The sequence below is a fragment of the Diachasma alloeum genome, unplaced genomic scaffold (assembly GCF_001412515.2).
Source record: "Diachasma alloeum isolate Michigan unplaced genomic scaffold, Dall2.0 Dall_scaffold_00629, whole genome shotgun sequence".
In the NCBI taxonomy this organism is placed as follows: Eukaryota; Metazoa; Arthropoda; class Insecta; order Hymenoptera; family Braconidae; genus Diachasma; species Diachasma alloeum.
The window spans coordinates 66891-93183 of NW_021680761.1; the positions used below are offsets into that span (position 1 = coordinate 66891).

General features: G+C 36.0%; 1 protein-coding gene across 2 annotated transcripts in view; it reads left to right on the forward strand.

Moving 5' to 3' along the window:
• LOC107043809 (tetratricopeptide repeat protein 7B) overlaps positions 1-26293 on the forward strand; it is a gene marked incomplete at its 5' end in the record, with an annotated part of 88609 nt that overhangs the window by 57711 nt on the left and 4605 nt on the right. For both annotated transcript variants that reach the window (XM_015265455.1, XM_015265456.1), the window contains 1 exon segment: positions 25393-25631. In XM_015265455.1, coding sequence (XP_015120941.1) covers positions 25393-25631 — 239 coding nt within the window.

Here is a 26293-nt window from a genome sequence, read left to right on the forward strand (position 1 = left end):
ATGAGGCTCTGACCATCACCCTCCCCGGGGATGTTGATTTGCTCGATCTAAACTGGGCTGTGTATGATGCGGCTCTTGGTTTGAAGGCGAAAATGCGGAGGCTCATCACGCAATTTGAAAGTAAGATCGAAGAGGCGAAGAAGCAGGCATCGCGGATTTAATATGTGATTGATTTCATCACCAGTGGTAGGGAATTTACTGCCCACGTTCGCAAAATATCTGCGAATTTGCGCTACCATCATCCCACGTTGAATAAGGCTATCTTCCTTCTAATTAGGGAGAGATATGTTGAAAAGTTATGCGTTTTAGAGACCGCAAAGCGGTCTTTGGAGGAGTGATTGCGTCGGGTGGTTAACAATTCTGTCTTCCTCTCCGATCTCAATCGCTGGTTCGAACCACCTTCCGCTGTGCCCGATAAGATGCTTTCGGTCGACTGAGTCGAAGATTTCTGGGGAGGTCTATATGATCAGGCCCCGATCTCGTAGTGGAAACTCCAGCGCTCAAGGAGTTTCGTGCGTTCTGTCAGGTACATCGCAGACAGCGTGCGGAATTCTCACAAGTCACTCAGGAAGAGGTCCAAGCTGCATTACGAGGCATCAAGAACCATACGGCTCCGGGGCCTGATGACATCAACGCCTTTTGCTGGAAGAGGTTTACCTCTATGCATGGCCAGCTGGCTCGGATATTCACGATGTTTATCGAGGGCAGTGAGCCTCTGCCTGAGTGGTTGGTGGAGGGGAGAACTGTATTGCTCCCAAAGAAGGGGGATTTGTCCAATCCGGCGAATTATCGACCGGCCACGTGCCTGAATACTTTATATAAGCTCTTCACAGGCATCTTAAATGAGCGTATCCTTCATGATATACAACCAGTGTGGTAGGAAATTCATGAACAGCGAGGCGCGAAGCGAGGGCTGTCAGGTTGCAAGGAAGGTTTACTCGTTAATCGCTACGTATTGCGCGATTCGATGCAGTACTATCGCAATCTGTCAGTGGCCTGGATCGACTATCGCAAGGCATTCGATTGAACGAGTCATGAACTTATTTTCCTGCTATTGGAGTGCCTTGGGGTAGGAAGCCACATAGTGAGGTGCATTAAAGATCTTGCGCCACTCTGGAGAACGCGCTCCAATTTTTAAGCGTCATCCCTGGTAGGATCATCAAAACTAACGAATTTGGGGATTGTTTTTAAGAACAAATATTTTCTAAAACCAATGCTGAATTTTTCTTATGAGAATTCAAAACCAAAAAAATTGAGCCTCCGAGTTTTTCAAAAATATCTCCAAAACTAAGGGAGATAGTGAATTTTTACTGAAAATTGGGGGGGGGAGGGGCGAAGTTTTATTGGATTGTCGATGTACAGTTCCCCCCCAGTAAAAATTTGCCATGTCCCTTCGTTTCGGAGATATTTTTGAAAAACTCGCAGACCCGGTGGCTTGGCGCAGTGAATAAGTTTGTTGCCTCACATGCCAATGGTTCCGAGTTCAAAACCCGGCCGGGCAGAGCGGTGAGATCTAACCATTTAAAGTCTTAATCATCATCGCAGCATACCCCACCCGGGTTGAAACGATGTAAAATAACGATAAAAAAAACTCAGACTCAATTCTTTCGGTTGTGAAATGTTAATGCCCCTCCCCCTAAATTGTCGTAAAAGTTCGCTATCTCCCTTAGATATTTTTAAAAAAACTCATCGACTCAATGTTTTGGTTGTGAATTCTCAATTCACTACCCCCCCCCTCTTTGCAAAATCCCCCCTAAAAAATTGAAGAAATTTTCTAGATTTTAGAAAATGTTTTTTTTCTAAAATTAAGTATATTTTGGTTGAAAATTGATCCCCATTTTGATCATCAATTTTAAACGATTTTTTTTCTAAAACTTTTTCTAAAGCTAATCCACTTTTTCTCGCTGTGAATGATTGAATTGAATGTGCGACTATAGCTGTTATGGTCGCAATACGTAGAATTTCATTTTTCGAAAATTGTTTTCTCGAAAAAATATTCGGAAACCACGTTTAATATTACATCTAAAAAATACTATTGGTTTATTCAATAAACTCGGAAACGGATTTCCGCTCCAAACAATTGCCCGAACTACTTGGATATCATTAACATGTGCAAAAATGCCTAAAAAAATTTAATACAATTTTTTGTTGGAAATTTCTTCAATATTTCAAGAATGTTGGTCATTTTTGCCCTCCACTTCAAGTTGATGGTGCAAATGGGAATTTAAAAAACTTTCAATGTTGATTTAAGCCTGTCTCCCATCTTTCGCCCTCAATCTAATATTTTTTTAGAAAAATTCTGAAAATTTCCGATCAAAATCATATTTAAAAATTGTTGTTCGCGTACAACAGAACCGCAAAAAAAACAGATAATAGCAATGAATAATTGGAAAATGGGCTTTTCACGGTTCGATCACATATTTACAATTTCTATTCATTATACAATTATTTTTATTGGCACAATTCGCTTTCTTACTCAACGTCTTAATATGCAAAGACCGTGAGGACTGAATTTTCGAAATATTAATTTTTTGTTTTTCATTTCCGTATCGGCGTTGTGGCATACGAGCAAACAATTTTGAAACAAGATTCTCATCGGTAATTTTCAGAATTTCGCGGAAAAAAATTAGATTAGCGGGACGAAAACGGAAAATGGGCTCAAGTCCACGTTTACAGGTTCTTTTTTGGATTTTCACCTTAAACTTGAGATAAAAAAGAATAATGGCCATCATTTTTTGACAATTCAGGAAATTCCCAATCAAAAACTATGCTTTGAATTTTTTTTTTTAGATAGTCATGGACCTGTACAATTAAATTGAAGAATTTCGAGCTAAAATTGATCGTTCCCACGGAGTTGTATTGATTGACCCGCTAGATGAGAAACCTTCCTTTTTATACATACATGATCGGCCGCGTGTTCTGCGCACGCGCCTTCTCATCTCCTCACGTAGTGGCGCTTCGGTTTCAGTCTTACGCTTACGCTTATTCGAGATTTTCGAGATATTTCGAGATCGATTTTCTTTCTCTTTTTTACGACAGGATCGACACCTTAATAACAAACAAGCGTAACTTCTATGAGTTCCTTGTGGAGATACGCTTGTCTGTTATTAAGGTGTCGATATGCATACGAAAGAAAGAAAAAAAAATTACGAACTTTTTAAGACCAGATATGTCTCTAATATTTCGTGGAAGAATTCATTTATAAATTTAGTCGTGGCTATGTAGCAACAGGTATATTTACTAATCAATATACTTCCTACTCCTCCAGGCCATTTTGCGGTTCTTAGCGATTTTACCCTCCATTTGAATTAAAAACACAAATCTTCACTACTTGCCAACGTTTCGAGCAGTATATCCACTCCTCATCAGGGCAATTTATTTATATTTATCTACAAAGACACCATAAAATTTTTTTCCTATTAGCATATCTCCATATAGAGACAATTTCACTGTTTACATTCACAGAATCTAAATTACAAAGTATGTAATAACTCAAGCTGATTGAGCATTACCTACCTCAAACCAAAACATTAAATCATTCTAAGAAATTTGCAAAAACCCCATTTAAATGGCAGAATATCAACAGAATCTAACCGCCATCCTAACTTGCAAATCACAACCAGTCAAATATTGCACCTATTCAGAGTAATACATTTATGTTTCTCATCTCATACTACAACTCACCAGTGTTTAAAATATAATAATAACCCCCATTTCGTCTTTATGTACAACATTATAAAAGTCATTTTCCAGCGATCTTAGTTAAAAAAAATTATCGTCAATTAAATCCCACAAGACAAACATAACACAACAGACCAGACGTATGGCCTATGGACTAGCACCTTTAAGGGGCGGTTTACAATTCACTTATGTACTCACTCATAAAAACCCCAATCATACAATGTCATTTCAAAATTAATGCAAATCAGTCAAAATTTATCTATTGTCAAACCTAATCAACGGATCATACATTGTACCCAGTTTCTTACTGTCATTAATGAAATTAACAGTCCTATCGTTATGCTTCTTTATATGATACATTTCCAGAATGTCTAATTTATCCTTTAACTGAATTTAGAATACTTGACTTATCAAAATTAAATTTATGTCCTTGGCTTTTTACATGATCCGATAATCCCGAACGATAAAGATCCCGATTCTTCTCACTTCTTATGTGCTCTTTTAATCTACTCTCAAAATATCTCGTTGTTTGGCCAATGTAAACTTTATCGCAAGTATTGCACGGTATCTTATATACCATATTAAACCTCTGATCCTTTGGTATTCTATCCTTCGTGGATCCAAATGTTAAACCCAATTTTCTGCTGCTAGATGAAATCAGCTTTACATCATAATTGGCACAACAACGTTTAAGATTGCCAGTTAAACTCTTTTCCGCACTCGTAACGAAATATACTATTATGGGAGAACTATGTAAATAAGCAATAGAAATCCAACTGAGGTAAAAATAGCATTGTCAATGACGAAGAACAAAATCCGGTAATTCGTTCAAGAGATATAAAGCATAGGAGGTTTGTTTGAATGCAAAAAAAAATGAAAATTCAGTAGCGAAGCGGTAAGCCCGGTTAAGTGGATTTTGATTACTGGTCAGTTTTTGACGAATATCTCGGAATCTAAAAGAAATGGAAAATTTTTTGTCACTACTTTGTTTATAGAGCGAACTGAAGGTTATACAAAGGGTCATGAGAAGAATTTCGTTATCTCTCTTAGATTGCGAGATATTCATTAAAAACGGATTAAAAGTCAAAATCAATTCAACCCGGTTTACCTCTTCGCTACTGAATGTACGCGATTACAAATCGAGATACGCGGTAGCGTATCGGCCAAGCCGCGCCTGTTAACCTCACAACAAAACGACGAGCGCTACCGGGTATCTATTCACGACACAACCTCCCCTTACACTACGCTCAACTGATTTTTCATTAATTAATAACAAAATTCCACTATTTAGATGAAAACTGTCCTTAGTTACCCTATATAAATCACCAATCCGCTTTCCACTGATGCAATTATTAATTTACTAAGTTCAATATTTACGAAGATATGCACATAGGAACAAACTAGCATGCACATTTTTCGCGTTTCCATTATCTTCTAAACGAAAACGGTCAGACTTGAGCCATTAAGTTGGCAGCGCAACTCGAATTCTTATTTTTCGCATCCCAGGAATTGCTAAAAGTGTCTTACCATGGAGAATAGAGGAAAGGAGGCCAAACCATGGACATATAATACATAGACTGCGGGTTCCCTATCCCTCCTGTGTATTGAAAAAAGCACGAAACGGACAGACGGACAAACGGACTCCGTGATCGCTCTTGCTCCACTCTGAGAAATATTCGACAAAGAGAGAAACCATCGACAAAACGGCGCTCCTTTTCGATTTCTTGCAGCCCCCACCACCCGAACCCATAGTCTATGTATTATATGTCTATGGGCCAAACAGAGGCTGGTGGGGACCCCTGAAATCATGTGAAGCAGCATGTAGTTCACATTGGTTCCGATGGTGGCGGTAGTAGTCACTCGCCTATTAGGCCTTTTCATAGTAACTAGATGAGTGCGCGCATGCCCAAGCGGATCTAGTGACTTCCGGCTAGGGTTTCGGGCAGTTTTGAGTGGAAATACACAGGTGGGATGGGTGACATTGGTTTATTTTCAATATTTATTAATTAACATTGATGTTTTTGAACCAAAAATTGGTGAAATATATTTTGTTTCTACCCGAAATTGTTAAAATGGCAGAGAAGAAACCAGTAATGCATAAGGGGGCTAAAAAAAATTTTATGGTTTGTGCAAAAGTGACACACGCACCAAAATTTTTAGAGCATCATGATTTTTTTCCATTCCATTCCCGAAGCCGTGTCTAACATTTCGTAAAGGGAATGTGAAAGAAACGTTAAAAAAACATGTCGCAAAATTTCCAAAATGTGCTAAATCTGACTCCATAAGGAATTCTATAGCGCTTTCCTTGACGTGTTTATTTTTTACCTTATCTGGGTGGGTTTCTTTAATGCTACTTTTTTTGCTTTAAATTCAGACATTTTCCTTGAGGACTGAAAGAACCCCTAACCCCTCATCGCCCCCCCCTACCAATTGGGCTTCAATTGTTTCGAAGAAATTCCAATTCCCAAGAGACAAGTCAAAATTCAACACAAGGAAATTCGATTTGAAAGAAATGCACCCAGATAAGTTGAAGAAAAAAACACGTCAAGAAAAGCGCTATCATAAAGGACATCTATATTCGTTCTCATCTTTTCTTCAATGGAGATGGTCCAACTGAGGAATACCCTGATCCGTTATCATTTTTACATTGTAATACTGATCACGATATGACGCTTTATTTTCATATTTAACGAAATTAAAGGTATTGTCTGTTGTGAATGCATCCTGCAGACGTTGAATATGCCCACTATTGAATTAAACTTCTCCACGGGTGAAGGGTTTTGATGTCGCTGAAATTGTGGGATTTTCTGCAATTTCATATCAACCATATTATAATTGAAGAGATAATCGTGGATGCACCCACGGTTAAAGATTTGAAGTATGTCAGCTGATGGGGATGCATTCCATGAGGTGGGGTACTCAGGGAGTTTAGCAGTGAGACAGACAAGTGTCAACCTCCCTGCTTTGGCTTTTAACTCTAATTATTTTCCGTGACCAATCTGAGGATCTATATCTATATTATTATCAATGCACCATTTGAGTCTGTAAAAAAAAATTTATAAGACCTTTATCATCGAGAATGTTATATGCTTGGCGTGATGGCACACAACTACTAACTTCTAAATCAAATCTTCCCTCTTTCCTTTAACAATTTGCTTCCTACATGACAGCCATTGCTTAGTTGCACTACATTGTGCTCTTGAATTGATTCTCTGTCAAAACTCACTCCTGGAACATCCATTTCTGTTAATTTTATTTCGAGGAAAGGCTGCGCGGATGCCATTTTACACTACAGTGGCCCGAAACTGCCCGAAACTTTTGAATACGCCGGTGCCATTTGGTTCGAGAATTGTGGCGCTGCATCCATCCGCCTCAAAATGAAAAGGCCTATAGTACATTACATGCCCGAGCCTTGGAAAACAGATCACCGTTCCCCACGTGCAAGATTGCCTTCCAAGCCGCAGGCGAGGATGGCAAGCACGTGGGGGAGGATAATATGTTTTCCATGGCGAGGTGTATATATTAATTTTCGTGTCGAGGGACCTGCAAAAAAAATTATTAGCATTGTGAAATTCATCGTACTGAGAATTCCACTCCCGGTCTGTGCAATAATTTGATAATTATATTAATTCCTTAACAAATATATGTAAATACCCTTGTAGAATATGAAAAAAATTACAGATGCGCAGAGAAAAGGAGTGGATTAGCTTTAAAAAAAGTTTTAGAAGAAAATCGTTTAAAATTAATGATTAGAATTGGGATTAATTTTAAACCAAACTGTACTTGATTTTAGAAGAAAAAATATATTTTCTAAAATCTAGAAATTTTTTTGAATTTTTGAGTGAGAATTTCGCAAAACGAGGGGTTGTGATATCCGAGGGGGGGTTGTAAAGTGGGGGGTTTTATGAAAGGGTGCGTTATCGTTGAGGTTATCCGAAAATATCTTCGAAACTAAGGGAGATAGCGAATTTTTACGAAAATTTGGCGGGTGGGTGGGTGTGGGGGGTGTGTGTTGAGAATTCGCAATCGAAAAAATTGAGTCGGTCTTTTTTACAAAAATATCTCCTAAACTAAGAGAGCGATTTTTTACCACAATTTGGGGGGAGGGGAAGAAGGGGTTGTGTATTGAGAATTCACCACCAAAAAAATTGAGTCGGTCATTTTTTCAAAAATATTTCCGAAACTTAGGGAGATAGCGATTTTTTATGAAAATTTGGGGGGCAAGGGGGGTATATTGAGGATTCAAAACCAAAAAAATTGAGTCGGTCATTTTTTCAAAAATATTTCCGAAACTTAGGGAGATAGCGATTTTTTATGAAAATTTGGGGGGCAAGGGGGGTATATTGAGGATTCAAAACCAAAAAAATTGAGTCGGTCATTTTTTCAAAAATATTTCCGAAACTTAGGGAGATAGCGAATTTTTATTCAAAAATTAGGGGGTTAGGGGGAGCCATGCTGTATTGAATTCTCGATATATAACACACGCCCTCCCCCCCAATTTTTAAATAAAAATTTTTCCCAACTAGCGCCGCTGCGGCCGCGACGTTGATGCCCTTTTATAATGCCTTTTCTCGTGTTTTTCCTTGTGAGTTTTTCACAAATTAATGATTCATCGTCTTATTATACTGTGTGAAGATTGATGGAAACAATGCTTCGCGGTTCAACACCTCTTCAATTGCAATAAGTAATTCACTAACTCTGTATTCACTGAATGAGCTTCTAACTATAATCATAATCGAAGTTCCATTCAGAGCGCAAAACAATAATTATTAAATTTCTCAAAACGCCGAATTTTTTAGTCTTCGCCACCCTCTTGATTCCATTTTATTTCTTCACAAAAGCAATCGATAATTTTGTTGGAAAAATTAGATGATTGATTTTTTTTTATCGTTATTTTACATCGCTTCGACCCGGTTAGGGTATACTGCGATGATGATCAAGACTTTAAATGGTTAGATCGCATCATTCTAGCCGGCCGAGATTTGAACTCGGAACCTTTCGCATGTGAGGCAACGAACTTACCCACTATAGTCCAGTCAAACTAACTCTGAAAATGTCGTTTATATCGAAATTAACCAAAGGGCACCAAATTACACCATTCGATAGCTAAAAGTGTAATTATTAATGTTTTAAAAAGTATATGCTCGATTTTGCCGGGGTGATTCACAATTTGTTATAAACAATTGGGAATTGGCGACAGGCCGTCTTCAATCCTAGATATCTTTAGTTAACCTCACCAGATGGAAAAAAAAAATATTTCTTTGTAGCTGAGAAAATTTCCTATCGGGGGAAGTTAGGAACTTATAGCCCAAAATGTACCGTTAATTTATTATAAATTATAATAGCAATTTCGGAGCAGTCGGCGCAACGCGACAGTTTCCCTCCCTGCGTCAGTGCCATGAGTCCCGTGATTGGCGCCATGCGCAACTTATTCAAATCTGCTGCGCTCAACGCAATAGCCCTCAGCGGGGTTTTTGATGAATATCTCCGAATCTGTGGGTGGTAACCAAATTTCCGTTATAAACTTATTTGGTGAGGAACTAGATTTAGGGTGGATTGGGAGGTTAGAGGATCGTCGGTTGGAAATAATTGTTGAGAGTCTTGACCTAGTATCAACGTGCATTTATTCTCGAGTTCGAACCATGCTTTGTCAAATTTACAAAAACAGCTTGTCACTTGTTGATCGTACTGAGTTAATTTAATTGTCTATCGTCTTTGCACTGTGAGTCACTGGTTGAATGGTCAATAAATAACGTGATTTTCTTTTACTGAATTTCTATCGCCGAGTTAATAGACGCTAATGTACTGTGGTCTAAACTCTACAGAGTTGAATTCCATTCAAAACGTGCTATACGACAGATCGTGATGTACTGACTCGCGTTGATTTACGGTGACTCTACTAGACCTGAGCGTTGACTCGGAAAAGGCCGATGATTTTCGTAATTGGCCGAGCTGATCGACCTTGGTCTTGGAGAGGTTGAGTTACGTTTCAAACAAAACTTTTTTGTAGATCTTTATTTGCTGTATAAAAATGATCTTGACAAAAATTTTGCTATTCTCCAACGTTTTCGAGATATTCAATGAAAAATAAAAAATAGTCAAAATAAAATTGAAAAATTTGCTACTGAATTGTCGGCGGACAATTTCACTTATTATTATTCAAGATCCCTTTTTTTATATCTGAAATTTTACTAATTTTATAATTCCTCTGATGCAAATTGACAAGTCCAGGGGAACACTTTCCTATTTTTTGTTTTGTACCTTCAAAATTTTAATTTTGATGAGAGTTTTCATATGGTTTTCTTATAATTAAAAATCCGAATGCGCGCGAAATTTGCTATAAATTTGCGAAATTTATGAATATTCAAATTATAATAGTTGTTTGATAGATCAAAGCGTGGCATTGTTGTTGAAGAAATGTTGAGAACTTTAAATATTATTATTTTAACACATTATTATTTTCTCTTTTCATATATTTTGAATTTCTTATATTCTGTGAAACTAAATAGTTCTTCTCAAAAATATATTCATTGAATGTTCTATGCATTTCTGCTTTCATTGTATTTTGAACTCCTTAAGCCATGGGAGAATAAGGAAATGCCGAATTTCTAGGAATTCTTTCGGAATTCCTAGACAGTTGAAGGATTATTTTGAAACTTCTGGAAGTGTCTTGAATTTGTTAATAATTCCAGAAACGCTTGAATTCTTTCGAAATTTCTAGAAGTTCTAGAAAAATCTTGAAGTCCCCCACAAATTCTACAAATGCATAAATTCTTTCCAAATTTCCCTGAAGTTTTAAATTCTTTCCAAATTCACAGAACTGCTTCAACCTCTCAAAAATTCTAGAAACTTGAGAAATTCCGTCAGAAATTCTAAATTTAGTTGAATTTCTTAAAAATTTCAAGAAGCTCGAAGAATTTTCTAGAAATTTCTTGAATTCCTCCAAAAATTCGAGAAACCTGCATAATTCTTTGGAATTCTCCAGAAGTCTCTTCGATTCCTCCGAAACTTTCAAGAAAAATTTTTAACAAAATTTTGAAGAAAAATTCTAGTGCTAGCACTGGAAAAAAGGGGCAAAGTGGCAGCCAGGGAAAAACTCCAGTGCTGGCACTGGAAATTTTATTGGTATTCCTGCGAATTTTTCGTGTACTTAGGTGAAATTTTCACCTAAGTACACTTAGAATTTTTCCCTGGCCGTCACGTTAACCCTCTTTTTCAGTACTAGTACTAGAATTTCTCTTGGAAATTTCTCTCCGTATAGAAATCCTTGAATAGTTTCGAAATTTCTGGAAGTTTTGAGAATTCTCTATTTTCTAGTGTTTGCTTCAATTCCCTCGGAATTCATGGAAATCTGGAAATTTTCAAAATTTCTTCGGAATTTTCATAAACGGAAGCAATTCTTTCCAAAATTCTAGGTTTATCGAATTCCTTCTAGAGTTCTAGATGCTTGAAGAATTTTTTCAATATTTCTAGAATTATTTCTAAAATTTCTCTTCTCAAAGTTTCTAGAAACTCGCAAGATTTCTTCTGAAATTAGAAATTTCTTCAATTTCTTGGAAATTTTGAGAAGCTTCGAGAATTTTCTCGAAGTTTCTTCGATTTCTCTACAATTTTTATAAATCTTCAAATTGTTCAGAAATTTCTGGAAATTGTGAGAATTACTTTTTTCTATTGTGTTCTTCAATTCTGTCGGAATTCCTAGAAATTTGAACGATTATTTTGCAATTTCTAGAAATGTCTCTAATTTATCCAGTAAATTATTCTCACCGATAAAAAATAATTATTCACACACAAAAATATTTTGTTGTAATTGAAGGGCTCATGAAACCAGAAAAAAATCCAAGGTTGCAATATGAGGACGTCTTTGGGCTCGTCGTCAGCGTGCTGGCCCTATAAACCAAAGCGTCCCAGTAGCGCAGGTTCGAGTCCTGGAGATGAAAGATTTTTTCATCGCCGGAAAACGAACCCAGTGCATGTGGAGTTAGTTATGTGGAGTTAGATATAAGTTAGCTTAGAGGCAAGTGCGGGTAGGGAATTAGGCTGGGGTACCGCGTAGGTACTGGGACGGGTAGGTAAAAGACCACAACGGTCATACCATCTAGCACCACCCAATTTAATTTTTTCCAAGGTTGCAATATAGTCTCGGAATTTCAGAGGTCTAAATAAATTCAAGGATGACAAAATTCAACTGTATTGAATATTTTGAATATTGTTAATTTTTCATTGAATATCTCGGAAACTTTAGAGAATAGCAAAATTTTTATAGAGCAAATAAAGATCTACAAAAAAGTTTGTAATGAAAATTTGACTACCACCCACAGATTCGGAGATATTCATCAAAAACCCAGCTGAAGGCTATTGCGTTGAGCGCAGCAGGTGGTTTGAATAAGTTGCGCATGGCGCCAATCACGTGACTCATGGCACTGGCGCAGGGAGGGGAATAGCTGACGCGTTGCGCCGACTGCTCCGAAATTGCTATTATAATTTATAATAAATTAACGGTACATTTTGCGCTATAAGTTCCTGACTCCCCCCGATAGGAAATTTTCTCAGCTACAAAGAAATATTTTTTTTTTCCCATCTGATGAGGTTAACTAAAGATATCTAGGATTGAAGACGGCCTGTCGCCAATTCCCAATTGTTTATAATAAATTGTGAATCACCCCGGCAAATTTGAACATATACTTTTTAAAACATTAATAATTACACTTTTAGCTATCGATTGGTGTAATTTGGTGCCCTTTGGTTAATTTCGATATACAAAATCTAATTTGACTGGACTCTACTACGCCAAGCCACCGGGCATACATGATTGATTCTGATGCTTTTTTGCTAATTCGGAGTATCTTCTCCTCATTCATGATCTTTTTCACAATTTTATTCGACGATGCAATTTTTTCAAATTCTCCATAAAATCCCGAAATGCTTGTGCATTTTTTTTAAACTTCGAAATTTTTGGGAAATTGTTGAGAAAATCCAAGAAATTACACATTCCATCTTTATTTTTTCAATTGATTGTTCATAATCATTTCCATAGCAAAAAGCAGTCTTGCTACTTATTGACTCCTTCCTGATCTCTTTGAAATTGAATGTTTAGTAAGTACCTGTACATATGTAAAAATGATGAAAACCATTATGTATAAGCATCGACATTGAAAATGTAACCATAATTGTATATAATAATTCGCATGTTTTTTGCAATTTATTTCATTTTTTTTTCATATAGCGAAATTATCCATGAGGTTCAAATACTCTGAATAAAAAAAAAATTCAAAAAGCAATGTGACTGATGCAAATAATATGTCCCAATTTATTAGCTGCTAAATTTTTATATGAATTACTTGCGTATGTGCTAATTTCTATGCTCACTGAATGAGATTTTAATCATGATTAGAATTCAACTTCTTCTCAAGCATTATTTAGAGAATGAAATGTTGGGATTCAATGCTTGTTGATACACGGGTAAAAGTGCGTGCTAACACTGTTATAGATTTTTTAAATGAGTTTACTTCACTTCAGTTCATATCATGAACGTAATTGGTTGCTCAGAATGTCGTCACTTCCTTTTTTTTGTGAATCTGAAATTCATATTAATGTTTCAGATGATATGATTGTCAAAGATTTTCGGAGACCCTAACCATCTTTCTAAATATATGATTCAGTCCTAATCAATTTTTTACTCAAAGAAGAATTTTTCCATCGAAATAATATATAATAACCAATATAAAATAACTTAGAAATTTTTGTGAAATTGTTGAGAAAATCCGCGGAATTTCTCAAATTTTTTCATTTCAATCAATCAGCGTATAGTGGCTGTCACGTAACTTCTTCACATCAGTTTTATTTGGGTAAGTCCGCCTTTTCTTATCAATTGTTCTACCATGGTTTATTCAAAAATTCTCCAATATCTGGGAGATACCTAACATTTTCTATAATTTTTAAAAAATTCATGGATTTTTTCAAATTTACAGAAAAACCCTCATAATTGTTTTAAATTTTCGGAAAAACTCCCGAGTTATTATCCATTTGCAGAAAAAACCGGCAATTCTCTAATTTTTTAGGAAACATGTGAACTTCCTTGAAATGCCTATAATTTATCTCCTATCCATCCTTTTAGAGATGGATTTTGTAAAGAATTTGAAACACAGTGATTAATGTCCAAAAATCTTCTCTTAATGAGTGCCCAGAAATAGGGCCTACTCTGAAATTTTCACAATTCTATAGTTTTACCAGTTTCGGCGTTGCATTATTATTTCAATCAAGCTGAGGGGGGCTCCCTGTTCATATTTATAACGTGATTGCGGCTGTGACGTTGATGGCATTTTCTATACCCTTTTTCCTGCCACATTCAATATTTGTTTACTCCCATAGATTTTTTTCAATAAATTCACTCGTTAATTCAATAAATCTTTTCATATCATCAATATAATTGTGTGCGTAGAATATCGTCACTTCATCCTTTTTTGTGAATTTGAAATTCAAGTTAATGTTCAGATGATATGGTATAAATATCATCATTCTTATTCTGTGCTATTACGGAGTATTGAGTCCCAGCTTTTTATTCATAATAGAATTTTTCAATTTGGATATCATTATCATTTTTTCAAAGGAAAAAAATTATCTTTACTTTCAATGTGGTGCATTTAGATTCGCCTATACTTGACGTAAAATATGTCAGACAATCTCATAATTCTAGCTATTGATTCTGATTGACTTTGTTTGAAATTTCATTTTTTTTTTTCAACAGTACAACTGCTATTTACTTATAGTTCCGAGAGGGAACCTTTTTTAAAAATTGGAAAAAAATAGACAGTTGATTTTTCGAAATAAACTAATGAAATTATTGAAAAATCTCGATTTTCGGACACCATGACCATTTTTAAAAGTAAATGATTCAATCATAATCAATTTTTCACTCCAAGAATAATTTTTGCTGAGTTGTAACTAATCTTTCTGATCCCAGAATTTAACCAAAAATCAAATACATGCCAAAACAATTATATGTTTGGAAGTTTGAACCATTCCATTATTTATTGCTAAGAAGGGAATGTTGAAAAAACCAAGTATTTGTGGAATTTTGTTCGAATGTCGCTGATTATCCATCCTTTATTTTCGAGTTTATCCTAGTCAATGCAATTGATAAATTGGATAAGTGAAAATTTTTGAATAAAAAATATTCCGTCTTTTTCATTCTATTGAGAAAATTGAATATTCTTCGGTTTTGTGGATTAGTATTGATTTCATTAAACAATAATCGAATTTTTACGCTCAATAGTCAATTCTTACGCTCTACCTCTAGGTACTACCTTGTCAATTCTCAACTCTCATCACAAACAAAAATGTCCTATTCCACTGATTATAAACAAAATCATATGTAGAAAATATGCACCGATGTATTTATTATAGGCACGATATTTGTTTCTTAATTCAGATTATCAGTCCGCTTTATAATTCACGCGTACTTTTTTCAAATAGCACCGTCGCGCCCGCCTCGCGGATTCTCATGAACATTCACATGAGAATGCGTCGTTCGTGTGCGGCCATGACATTTTTTACATGCTCTCCGCCACAACAGTTTCCAATGTATGCTTTTTATTAAAAGGATTTTGCAGTAAAAATTCGCTATCTCCCTTAGTTTTGGAGATATTTTCGAAAAACTCACCGACTCAATTTTTTTGGTTGTGAATTCTCAATGCACACCCACCCCCCTCCCCCCTCCCTAATTTTCGTAAAAATTCGCTATCTCCCTTAGTTTTGGAGATATTTTCGAAAAACTCACCGACTCAATTTTTTTGGTTGTGAATTCTCAATGCACACCCACCCCCCTCCCCCCTCCCTAATTTTCGTAAAAATTCGCTATCTCCCTTAGTTTTGGAGATATTTTCGAAAAACTCACCGACTCAATTTTTTTGGTTGTGAATTCTCAATGCACACCCACCCCCCTCCCCCCTCCCTAATTTTCGTAAAAATTCGCTATCTCCCATAGTTTCTGAGATATTTTTGAAAAACGCAACGACTCAATTTCTTTGGTTGTGAATTCTCAATTCACAACTTCCCCCGCTCCCCCTCTTTGCAAAATCCTCCATCCACACATCTGAAATTCCCGATATTTGGGCTTCCCTCCCTATGTATGGGGCGCTTACGCCCTTTAAATATCTCGGCCGCAATTTTTTAGTTCAATTTGAAAATTCTCTAAAATTAAGAAAAATTCAGCATTGGTTTTAGAAAATATCGGTTGTTAAAAACAATCCCCAAATTGGTTAACTTTTATGATCCCACCAAGGATAAAGCTTAAGGACAGGAGTTTTTAACATCTAGAAACTAGTTTCTAAAGCTAATCCACTTTTTTTCTGTTCGTTTTCTGAATGGGAACCCATGAGTGATGATGGTTTGAAAAATAATTGATGAGAGAACTATGTAAATTTCAGTGATTTGTTCAAGAGATACAAGCGGAGCGTAGGAGGTTTGTGAGAATACAAAAAAAAAAGTGAATTCAGTAGTGAAGCGGTAATCCGTGTTAAGTCGATTTTGACTACTGGTCAGTTTTTGACAAATATCTTAGAATCTAAAAGAGATAGAAAATTTTTTGTCGTGGCCTTTTTTGTAAGAACCCATTGAGGGTTACAAACAAGGTCATGAGAAAAAAATTTCTATCTCTCTTAGATTCCGAGATATTCATAAAAAACTGTCCAAAAGTAAAAATCGATTTAACCCGGTTAACCACTTCGCTATTGAATGTACTCAATATCTTGAAAGGTAAACAAGCGAGTGTATATATGTCGGTGATTTAACCGTTGCCAAAAGGCAATGGCCAAGGAACTCCAAGGATATTTATATTTTGTTCTTGGAGCAAAGTAAATCCAAATAATGTTGCATATTATCTGGAGCCTTTCTTTCTGACGTGAGTCTCTCGGTTTGGAAAAATGATTGAAATCCCCCAAAAATAAAAACAAAATTTTTTTTTGAAAAAACCGGCCAAGTGCGCCTTTGTAAGATTGTATTTTTTCAAAAAACAAATTGTATTGTTTCTCAGAAAAAAAAATTGAAAAAATGCCAAATAACCATTTCAATGCGTTGTTGTGAAAAAATGCCCCAGTACTTATTTATGGATAATTGTTTCTGGGAAATTGAAAAAAATGCAGAAATAAAGAAGAGCGCCAAATTAATGAAGTTGAACTTGTGATTTTGAAAAATCACAGAACTTTTCATAATATCTAGAAACAATTTCAGTTTTTTTCTACAGTCGACTTGTACTGTTGCAAATTTTATAAGTTTGAACTCATCAATGCCAACTCAATATTGTCTATTCACAGGAATAGACAATACGAATAGTTACGAAGTGGGTACGACCATAAAAAGTGTGGTTATCCACACAAAGTCAATGAAAAAGAGTGTCAATACGAGTGTTTCTTTAAAAAAAAAAATTGTTCAGAAAATTCGCAGGACCAACGTACTTGGCGCGGTTTTTTGAAACACTCATTGCGGAGAGTTGTCGCTTTATGTTGACACCATGGTCGAATGAACTTTCTTCATGTTTTCATGTCGCGAATGCCGATAACTACCTGGCGATCACTGCCTTAATTAATTTAATTTCTATTCATGAAAATGAAAATATTTGAAAAAGGAAAAGAAGAAGCTTAAGGCATTGACTTAAACTATCCGGCAATTCCATCCAACACAATCACACAATTGACTATCTAAAGATTTGAACACCTAGCAAGGTGTAGTATGCTTCAAAGTAATTCCTGAGTCCCAAAGTGGATCTCAAATCTTAAATAATAGACTCCCAAATAATGATACGCATTAAGATAAAAAACCGCACCAAGTACGTTGGTCCTGAGAATCTTCTGAACAATTTTTTTTTAAAGAAACACTCGTATTGACACTCTTTTTCATTGACTTCGTGTGGATAACCACACTTTTTATGGCCGTACCCACTTCGTAACTCACAGGAATAGACAATATTGAGTTGGCATTGATGTGTTCAAACTTATAAAATTTGCAACAGTACAAGCCGACTGTAGAAAAAAGCTGAAATTGTTTCTAGATGTTATGAAAAGTTCTGTGGTTTTTCAAAATCACAAGTTCAACTTCATGAACTTGGCGCTCTTCTTTATTTCTGCACTTTTTTCAATTTCCCAGAAACAATTATCCATAACTAAAAACTCGGGCTTTTTTCCACAACAACGCATTGAAATGGTTACTCGGCATTTTCTCAATTTTTTTTTCTGAGAAACAATACAATTTTTTTGAAAATTTTTTTTTGCTGAGAAACAATACAATTTTTTTGTTGACATTACATTATATAAAACGCCTATGAGCTTTTCAACAGTGTAACGATTGTATTTTTTGGATTAATATTTTTTCTACTCACTGTCTATATCAATCTAGTTCTCCATCTCCTGATCCGCGTCAAGGACGTTGGTCCTGCTCCTACTGATTTTTTATTTTATGGAGAATTTTTAAAAAATCCTTTTTCTATTGAGAACTATTCTTCTTATAGAAATCCGATCGTGTACTATACCCATTTATTTGACATTCCTGACTTGGCTTTCTTTTTCATTAATTTTTATTTTTCAAAAATGTCCACTTTCCGGTAAAAACAAAAAAAGACTTTTTCTTGGCGCAGTTTTTTTACAAAAACATTTGTTTTTGTTTTTTAGGGAGATTGGACATGTACGGAAACGGAAAATACATTGTTATGAATTGTATGTAAAACAAAAAAGTGTAACTCCCAGAAAACTCCCATTCAATTATGAACTAGCAAAGGGGAAGTGGATCAAAGTGGAATTGTAGCAAAGAATGAATGCAGAGTAATATTTTATTAGAAAAATCCAGGGTCGGACGTTCGATAGGGTCAAATGGTCTTAAGAGTCCATCAAGCCGAGTTATAAAAAGGATCAAAAGTTTCTAAGGATCACACAGGCGAAACAAGCGGATTAATCAAAAAGGTCAAACGTTTTTAGCTTCATGCGGGAGAAACGAACACAGGGTAAAAAGTTCTGGGTGACCAGTAACAATCTCAGATTTTGAGTAATACTGGAATCTAAAGAGCAAAAAACCCTGGTTTTGAGTGGAATTTGTACTTATTGTAATAGAATGTTCTCTAAATAAGAGAAAAAAGTTTTAATTCTCAATCATTTTCACTGAAATGAAGTACCCATGGTGCTTGCATCAAGGTACATTTTTTCTCATTCGAAAGCGTTTTTGTTCTGGAATCCAATACTTTGAGTTCTTATAATAAGAACCATTGGGTATTGAAATCAAGAAGCCTAGTGTATCCAATGATTCTTAGTTTACAAAGTCAACGGTACTTGATATAAAACTTTTCTATCTGGAAATAGCGGTTTTTTTGGTCCTGAATTTTAAGGATGTTTTACTGAAATTGAGTAACCTATTTGTTTTCTTTCCAATATCATACTTTCCATAACTTTATTAACTCCCGTATTTTGGTTCCGTATCTTCAGTATCTTGGTTCTTGGTTCTCATAGTTTTGATTACTGGACCTGCCTTTCCCATTTGACCCTTGAGAACACTCCAGTATCCGTCCGATCATTCTCCTGTTTGACCCTCAAGCACAAAGATTGTTTCAATTCCTCAATTATAATTTTTCAAAGCCATAATTTTTTTTTGTAACTAATTTTTCACTGTCACAAGACATAAAAACTTGAGAACAAATGCAAGATGTGTCAAATTTCAATTTATAATTTTTTTTCAGATACATTCTTTTGCTACGCATAAATAACAAATAAGTGAATCTCCAAAGGGGCTTATAAGGAGTGATTAGTGAAGAAAAAATATTTGGAATAGGGAAAGGGGGGTGGGGGGTAAAATGGCTCTACTATTTTGTCTTAGAGGGTGAGGGTAAAGTGGAATCCCTTTTTTTTTATATTAAAAAAATTTTCTTTATGTTGAACGGGACAAAATGAAACGGGGAAGCAAAAGAAAGCACGAAGACAAACGATTATTGCTAACTATCTTACCAAATGGTCTTGAGGCTCAAACAACCGTCAATGAGGTTTGGGAGTAAGGGTTAAATGTTCCTAAGGGTCAAACGACCTTGAAGAACGTTTAGAGTTGAGTGGCAAAATAACTCAGTGTGTAAACAACCAATGGAAACGTGTAGCATTAAGGGTCAAATGAGTCTTTATGATTATGACTTTTTTTAACCACACTACCGCTTGATGCTTGAGACCTTTTTGCTCTCTCCTATAATTTGATCCTTTTAATACTTTTTTTTTATCGTTATTTTACATCGCTTCGACCCGGTTCCATTCTACCCTGCCGGGTTTTGAACTCGGAACCTTTCGCATGTGAGGCAACGAACTTACCCACTGCGCCAAACCACCGGGATCTTTTTGATACTGTTACTCCCCTTTTCCGTTTAATTTTTCTGATCATTTTGCCCCATTATTTAGTTTGAACCTCCATTAAATCCTTGTTACATTTTTCTCTCTACTTTTCCATTTGACCCTTGTGACTGTCGGGCTCAGTCTGAGCCTTTATTTGAACAGCGGCAATTAAGGAACGTCCAAACGATTCCGCTTGTAATTTGGCACCTCAAAAAAACACAAAAAAAATAAAAATACGCGGGGTCCATTTTACCCGTACTGAACCGATTTTTTCTATTTTGATGACGCGTCATGCGGATTGGGGCGATGGTTTCTGGGGTCAAATGTACTCTTTTCAGGAGACAAAAATTGTTGCAGCACGTTTTTTTCCTTAGCGGGTCCGCTTCCCCCGCCCCCCCCCCCCCCTTCTCCTATGCAAACGTATCTCCAGATCGTTTGCAGATACGTGTCTTTCTTATTGAGATGCTTTTCACATACGTTTCTCTCACACGGAATTTTCGGAGAGACGCTTCTTTGTTTCGAATTTACTTTGATATGGTGAAAGTGTTTACAATACTGTGAAATATGCGAATCGTCATTAAGAATGGCAATACTTTTTTTTCACACAAATTTTCAGAGATTTTCAAATTTTGCTAGTTACGTGACTCTGTTACTAAGCTGCCAATATCTACTCTCGAACCGTATTTATTGAAATAAAAAGCATCAAACTCATTAGACTCCTCCCTATTCGGTTTTTCTGTGACCTGTAATTTTTACCTTCGGTTCCTCTGTCTCGGACTCCGCAAACTATCTTTTTTCTTCTTGGCGTCTTACTCCCTTGACCTCTATTCGACTGTCAAATTGCCTCAAAAGTTCATTTTACGCTCTATTTCAGCCCTTTCACAAATCGATTGAACAAAACCCACTCTTTGAATTTTTCGGAGTTCGATACTTTTATTCCATTTTTGTTCTTAGAAATGAAGAAAATTTTTCTGGTTGCAATCTAAATGCAAGATGAAAACTGTCCTTTTTTTAATCTAGAACATTTTTTCCTGCAACTATTTATTTTTCTCTCTGACAAAACTGATACCGAAAACAGAGAAGCAAATGCCGAGTGTCAAACTTTGATCTCGATATTTTTTTGAGATACGTTTATCTGTTACCAATAAATAATAAACCAACATATCTCCAATAGAGTACACGGAGAGAAATTTTGGATAAAAATTTTTTTTTAGTATTCTTTGATAAAAATTATCCTACCGTTTTATAAAAGTGTATCATGAGCTATCGTTTCCTCATTTCTGTGCCGAAATTTAGTAAAAATTAATATATGATGATCAAATTTTATTCTACGTTAGAGAAATTTTATCCTGGTAGAAATAAAAATTACCGTGCCGGTAGCATAAAAATTACTGTACCGTTAGGGTAAAATTTACCAACCGTTGTAGAATTTTCGTTGTTATTGGGGACGCTATAAATGAATGCGATACCTGGTTGACGTCGGTTGCATTAAATGAAATGGTGGGCCAATGATTTCTGCTGCCCGCTCTATTCAATTGTTTAGTCAGTCGATAGTTGCTCCGAAAAATGGACTCATCATCAAAAACTCCGGAAAAACGGAAAAAAAAATCAAAACATGCTGTGTTAAAGGATGTAAAAATACATCGCTCGATAATCCGGGTTTGAGTTTCCACGTGTTTCCACAGCAAGATGTGAAATATTCAGTTGTTGAATAACCTCGAAACTCGAGTTGAAATTGATATACGTGAGAAGTGGTTTGAGCTATTGAAACCTGAAAAGGTATTAAAATATTCGATTTACGCCACAAGTATTCTTCGTCAGTGCACGAGATGAATTCCAATTTAGTGAGATCATTCCTAATGAGAGATAGAATATGTTGTTAGAGAAAATAATATGGAAATGAATGTGATAATTGAAGAGAATATACGTACTGGATGCAGTAAAGCAAGACAGAAACGATGTGTTTACAGGTATGTCCTAACCCTACTTTACAAGTGCACAACACACCAAATGTAAATAAATTCCATGAATTGAGAATCTTTTGACCCTCTATGATATTCCTCGAGCTCAGTTTGCTCTTACAGAAACTGAAAACGTCTGCATGCGTTAAAAACAACATTGTAATTCGTGATCATTGCAAAAAACACAAGAGCAAAAATTAGTTTGTCAGGACGTGCTACGGTAACCGGTGCCGCGTGCGAATTGAAAATTATTGGACTGGAAGGGTAAAATTTATTATGCGTTAGGATAAAATTTCTCTAACGTAAAATAAAATTTGATCATCATATATTAATTTTTACTAAATTTCGGGTTAGAAATGAGGAAACGATGACTCATGATACACTTTTATAGAACGGTAGGATAATTTTTATCGAAGATTTCTCTCCGTGTATAGAAAGGAGTTACTAATGGAAAAAAAGTTTAAGTAACAAACAAACCTATCTCCGGATATCCGTGAGATACGTTCTTTTGTTACCAATAAATAATAAACCAACGTATCTCCAATAGAGTATAGAAAGAAGTTATTACGTCAAAAAAAGTTCTAGTAACAAACAAACGTATCTCCGGATGTTTGAATTCTTTGTTCCGAATTAATCTGTATATACTAGAAGTGTTAAAAATACCCTGATATATGCAAATCTGAATTGAAAAGAAGGTACGTTCTTTTCACACAAATTTTCAGAAATTTTGAAATTGTTGTAGATACCTGACTACTCCGTTACTAAGCCGATACCAATCCGTTGCTATGCACGTATCTTTTTCAATCCTAGGCAGATCGCGCGCTTCGCGCGCGCTACCTAGGTTGCATGCAATTGATATTTGTCGTCATTTTCATGAATTATAAATCCCCCTTACGAACTACGTGATCCTACATTTTGTCAATTTTTTTATTATATTTCAATCATGTTTTAATATTTATATCAAATAATTATAATTATTGTGACAATTAAATTAACCAACTATAAACCAACTTTAAACAGAAACTTCACTTCATTCTCCTGACAACTTCACAAATGATACCGATGTTCAAATAGATTCGTCATACAAATTGTCGGATCGAATCGAAAGCTTCATCATTACCAATAAATGATTTCGAAAAATGGAAAATATCAATGCATTTTTAATGGGGCATCAGTTTGGTGTCAATTTTTTGAACGTAAATGTGATATTTCCATATTTAAGCATTAGGTACTTACACAGATTTGGACAATAACCGAGGAAATTTTCCTCATGAAGAGGAAAAAATTTGAATTTTCGCAGCGTGATATCCCAAAATCAAATTATTATTGCTTGTCAGAATTTATTTATTGGATGGAATGAATAAAACACGGTATTAATTGCAAGATCTCGATAAGACCTTCAAATTAGTATATAATACATCCCCGCTGGTGAAGTCCAAAGCATCATTTTTTGTCAGAAACTATGATTTTTTAAGTGTGACATGAAGTAAAATAAAAAATAGAAACAATCTACCATAATTGGATGAAAATTCCACGAAATCAGATTTTTTATGTACCATTTTGAAGAACTAACAATACCCTTCAAAATGATGGACGAATTCTTCACTTTACTTCAACGATAGTGATTGAAAAATGCGAACTAATCTGAATTCAGAAAAAAATCAAGAAATTCAATTCTTAGATAAAATCTATAAGTTGATCAAACTTGGCTGTAATTAAATAGTTCAGGGGTCAATTTGAAGGCACTTCAATGTGCTTTGAATTATATATGACATATTCCCACAAACTTGAAGAAAAAAACAGAAAATATCATCGTTTATAGAAAAAAAATGGAAATTTTCAAAACGTGACATGCCAAAATCGATGCATTATCGCTTGTAACAATTGATCTAATGGTTGGAATCAATAATATAAGGTATCAATTTGAAGATCCCGATGAAACCTTCGAATTGATATATGATATATTTCCGCTGATTAAGTATAAACCCTTGATAAATTACAAAAACTGTCATTTTCTAGGTGTGACAAAACATAGAAAATGGAAAAAAACTGTAATAAATTGATAAAAATCCAATTAAATCGCATTTTTAATACACCATTTCGAAAAACAGTACATGTTCTTCAAAATGATGTATAAATATCTTTGTTTAAGCCACTTGAAAGCATCGAAAAATCCATCCGAAGTTAATTTTTCAAGTGAAACATGAAAATTCACTTATCGCCTAAAACTCTCATAACTCAATGAAAAATGGTCAGAATTGGATGAAACAGACGTCACTTTGGAACTCATTTAATGAGCTTTCCAAAGATTGTACTATATACATGGTTCATAGAAAAGGAAAAAGAACTTGAGCATAGAAACCAAAGAAAAAAGCCTGGTAACGCTCACGGATCTTTTACTTATGGATTAAATGAATGAAAAAAATTATGACTCCAATGAAACTCTTGTGGCCGATTTATGTGATAACTAAGAGCATTTTTCTCGTAATTTGTCGCGTTTTCATTTTATTCAATGAATATGATTCGGCGGTAATGGACAAGGTAGTTGCTTCGTGCATAGATAACGGGACGCAACTGCGTATCGCGAACATGGCATCGCGCGGCTATTTTTTTTCACACGTTTGAGGCAAAATTTTTCTTGGCCGATACACTGCCGCGGATCTCGATTATCTCGCAAATAAGTGGTTCTAGCGAACACGTTCAATATTATATTCGCTATCTAGGGAGGAGAAATAAAAGAGTCGTGCTCACGTGCAGAATTACAACCCGAGCCGAAGGCGAGGTCGGTAAGCATGTAGGTAAGGGTCCTTTATCTTTCCTGCCATGGTCAGGGCGTTATTTTCCGTCACGGCGTAGGTGCAAAGTCAGATTTCGGGGGGGATTTGCGGGAGGGGAAATGTGCACACTGCGTCTGCCGTGGCGGAAAAGACATTTTTTTGGTAAATCATGAAATTCCCTACAAAAAAAAAATGTTTTTCTTCTAAATCGATAAGTTACGACGCTATCTTCTTAATAACGTCAGTATCCATTTTGAGACCGATGTCGGTAGCCGAGTGGGCTAGACGTAAGTCTAGTATGTGAAAGTTTGTGAGTTCGATTCCCCGTGGAATCGAATTTTTCAACGGAAGGCCCCGGCGAGCGTGAGGTTACTAGTAGAGCGTGAGGTTACGCCTGTACCAGCATGGGTTTCCTGTGGTTTCCCATGCTACTCCTATATTCTATAGGAGTGCAAATGCGGTACAGTATAGAATCCACTGCTGCATGCATAGGGTTGGATAGAGTGCTGAAAGAAAACCTGAAAAGGGGACTCAAAAAGCCGTAAAAAAATCCATTTTGAGGTCATCCCTCTATAATAGTTCAATTATCGTTCTAATCTCTCTTTCCAATTTTGATTTTAGGTTCATTACATGCTCAATCACTAGCTGCGTCGAGAATTGAACAAGCATTATCAGAAGTCGCTTCATCGTTATCATCTTTCACCCCAAAACCCGGACCTCAACATGCTTGGCTACTACAATTACAGATTTGGCTCCTTCTAACTGAGGTTTTCCTCGTCCTAGATCGTCCAGAAGGTGCCACCCTATCTCTCCAAGAAGCCACCAATATTTATCCCCTCAGTCACGATATAATGTACACGGTAAGTGTTTTTAAGGATAAGAGAATTACTGAGATTACTGGGAGATTGAAGCGCTCAACTATGGACTTAAGAGGGAAGCTTTTGTAGTTCTTTTACTTTATATAGCGTTTTTCAATCTGTAATCACGTACGCTACTCGCCATGGCGCGGCCATAGATACCGGGGCCCGTGGCCACGTGCATGGTCATGAAATCTCTATGGCTTTTGAAAGCGATTTGAGGGTCCACGGCCACCTTACATAGTCCCAAATCTCAGGGGTTCCATAGCCTAGTTGTTGGGCCAATATTTATTGAGGGGGTGGGGTGATGACAAGGGTCAGACGGGAGAGGTAAACGTCGTAATCGCCAGGGTCGAACGGGAGAGACCAACATAGTTATCATTAGACCATTATGATAACTACGTTCGGCTCTCCCGTTTGATCCTTGCGATTACTCAATTCATCACTCCTATATATTGAAAAATATTCGAATTTTTCGAAGGTTTTCTCACGCAATCGAATAGAAACTATTTCCATTGGAGCCTAATAATTAGACCCTTGCCATAACTACGTTGACCTCTCCCGTCTGACCCTTGTGATCACCCCACCCCCCTCAATAAATGTTGGCCCAGCAATGAGGCCTTGGAACCTCTGAGATTTGGGGCCGTGGAAGGTGGCCATGGACC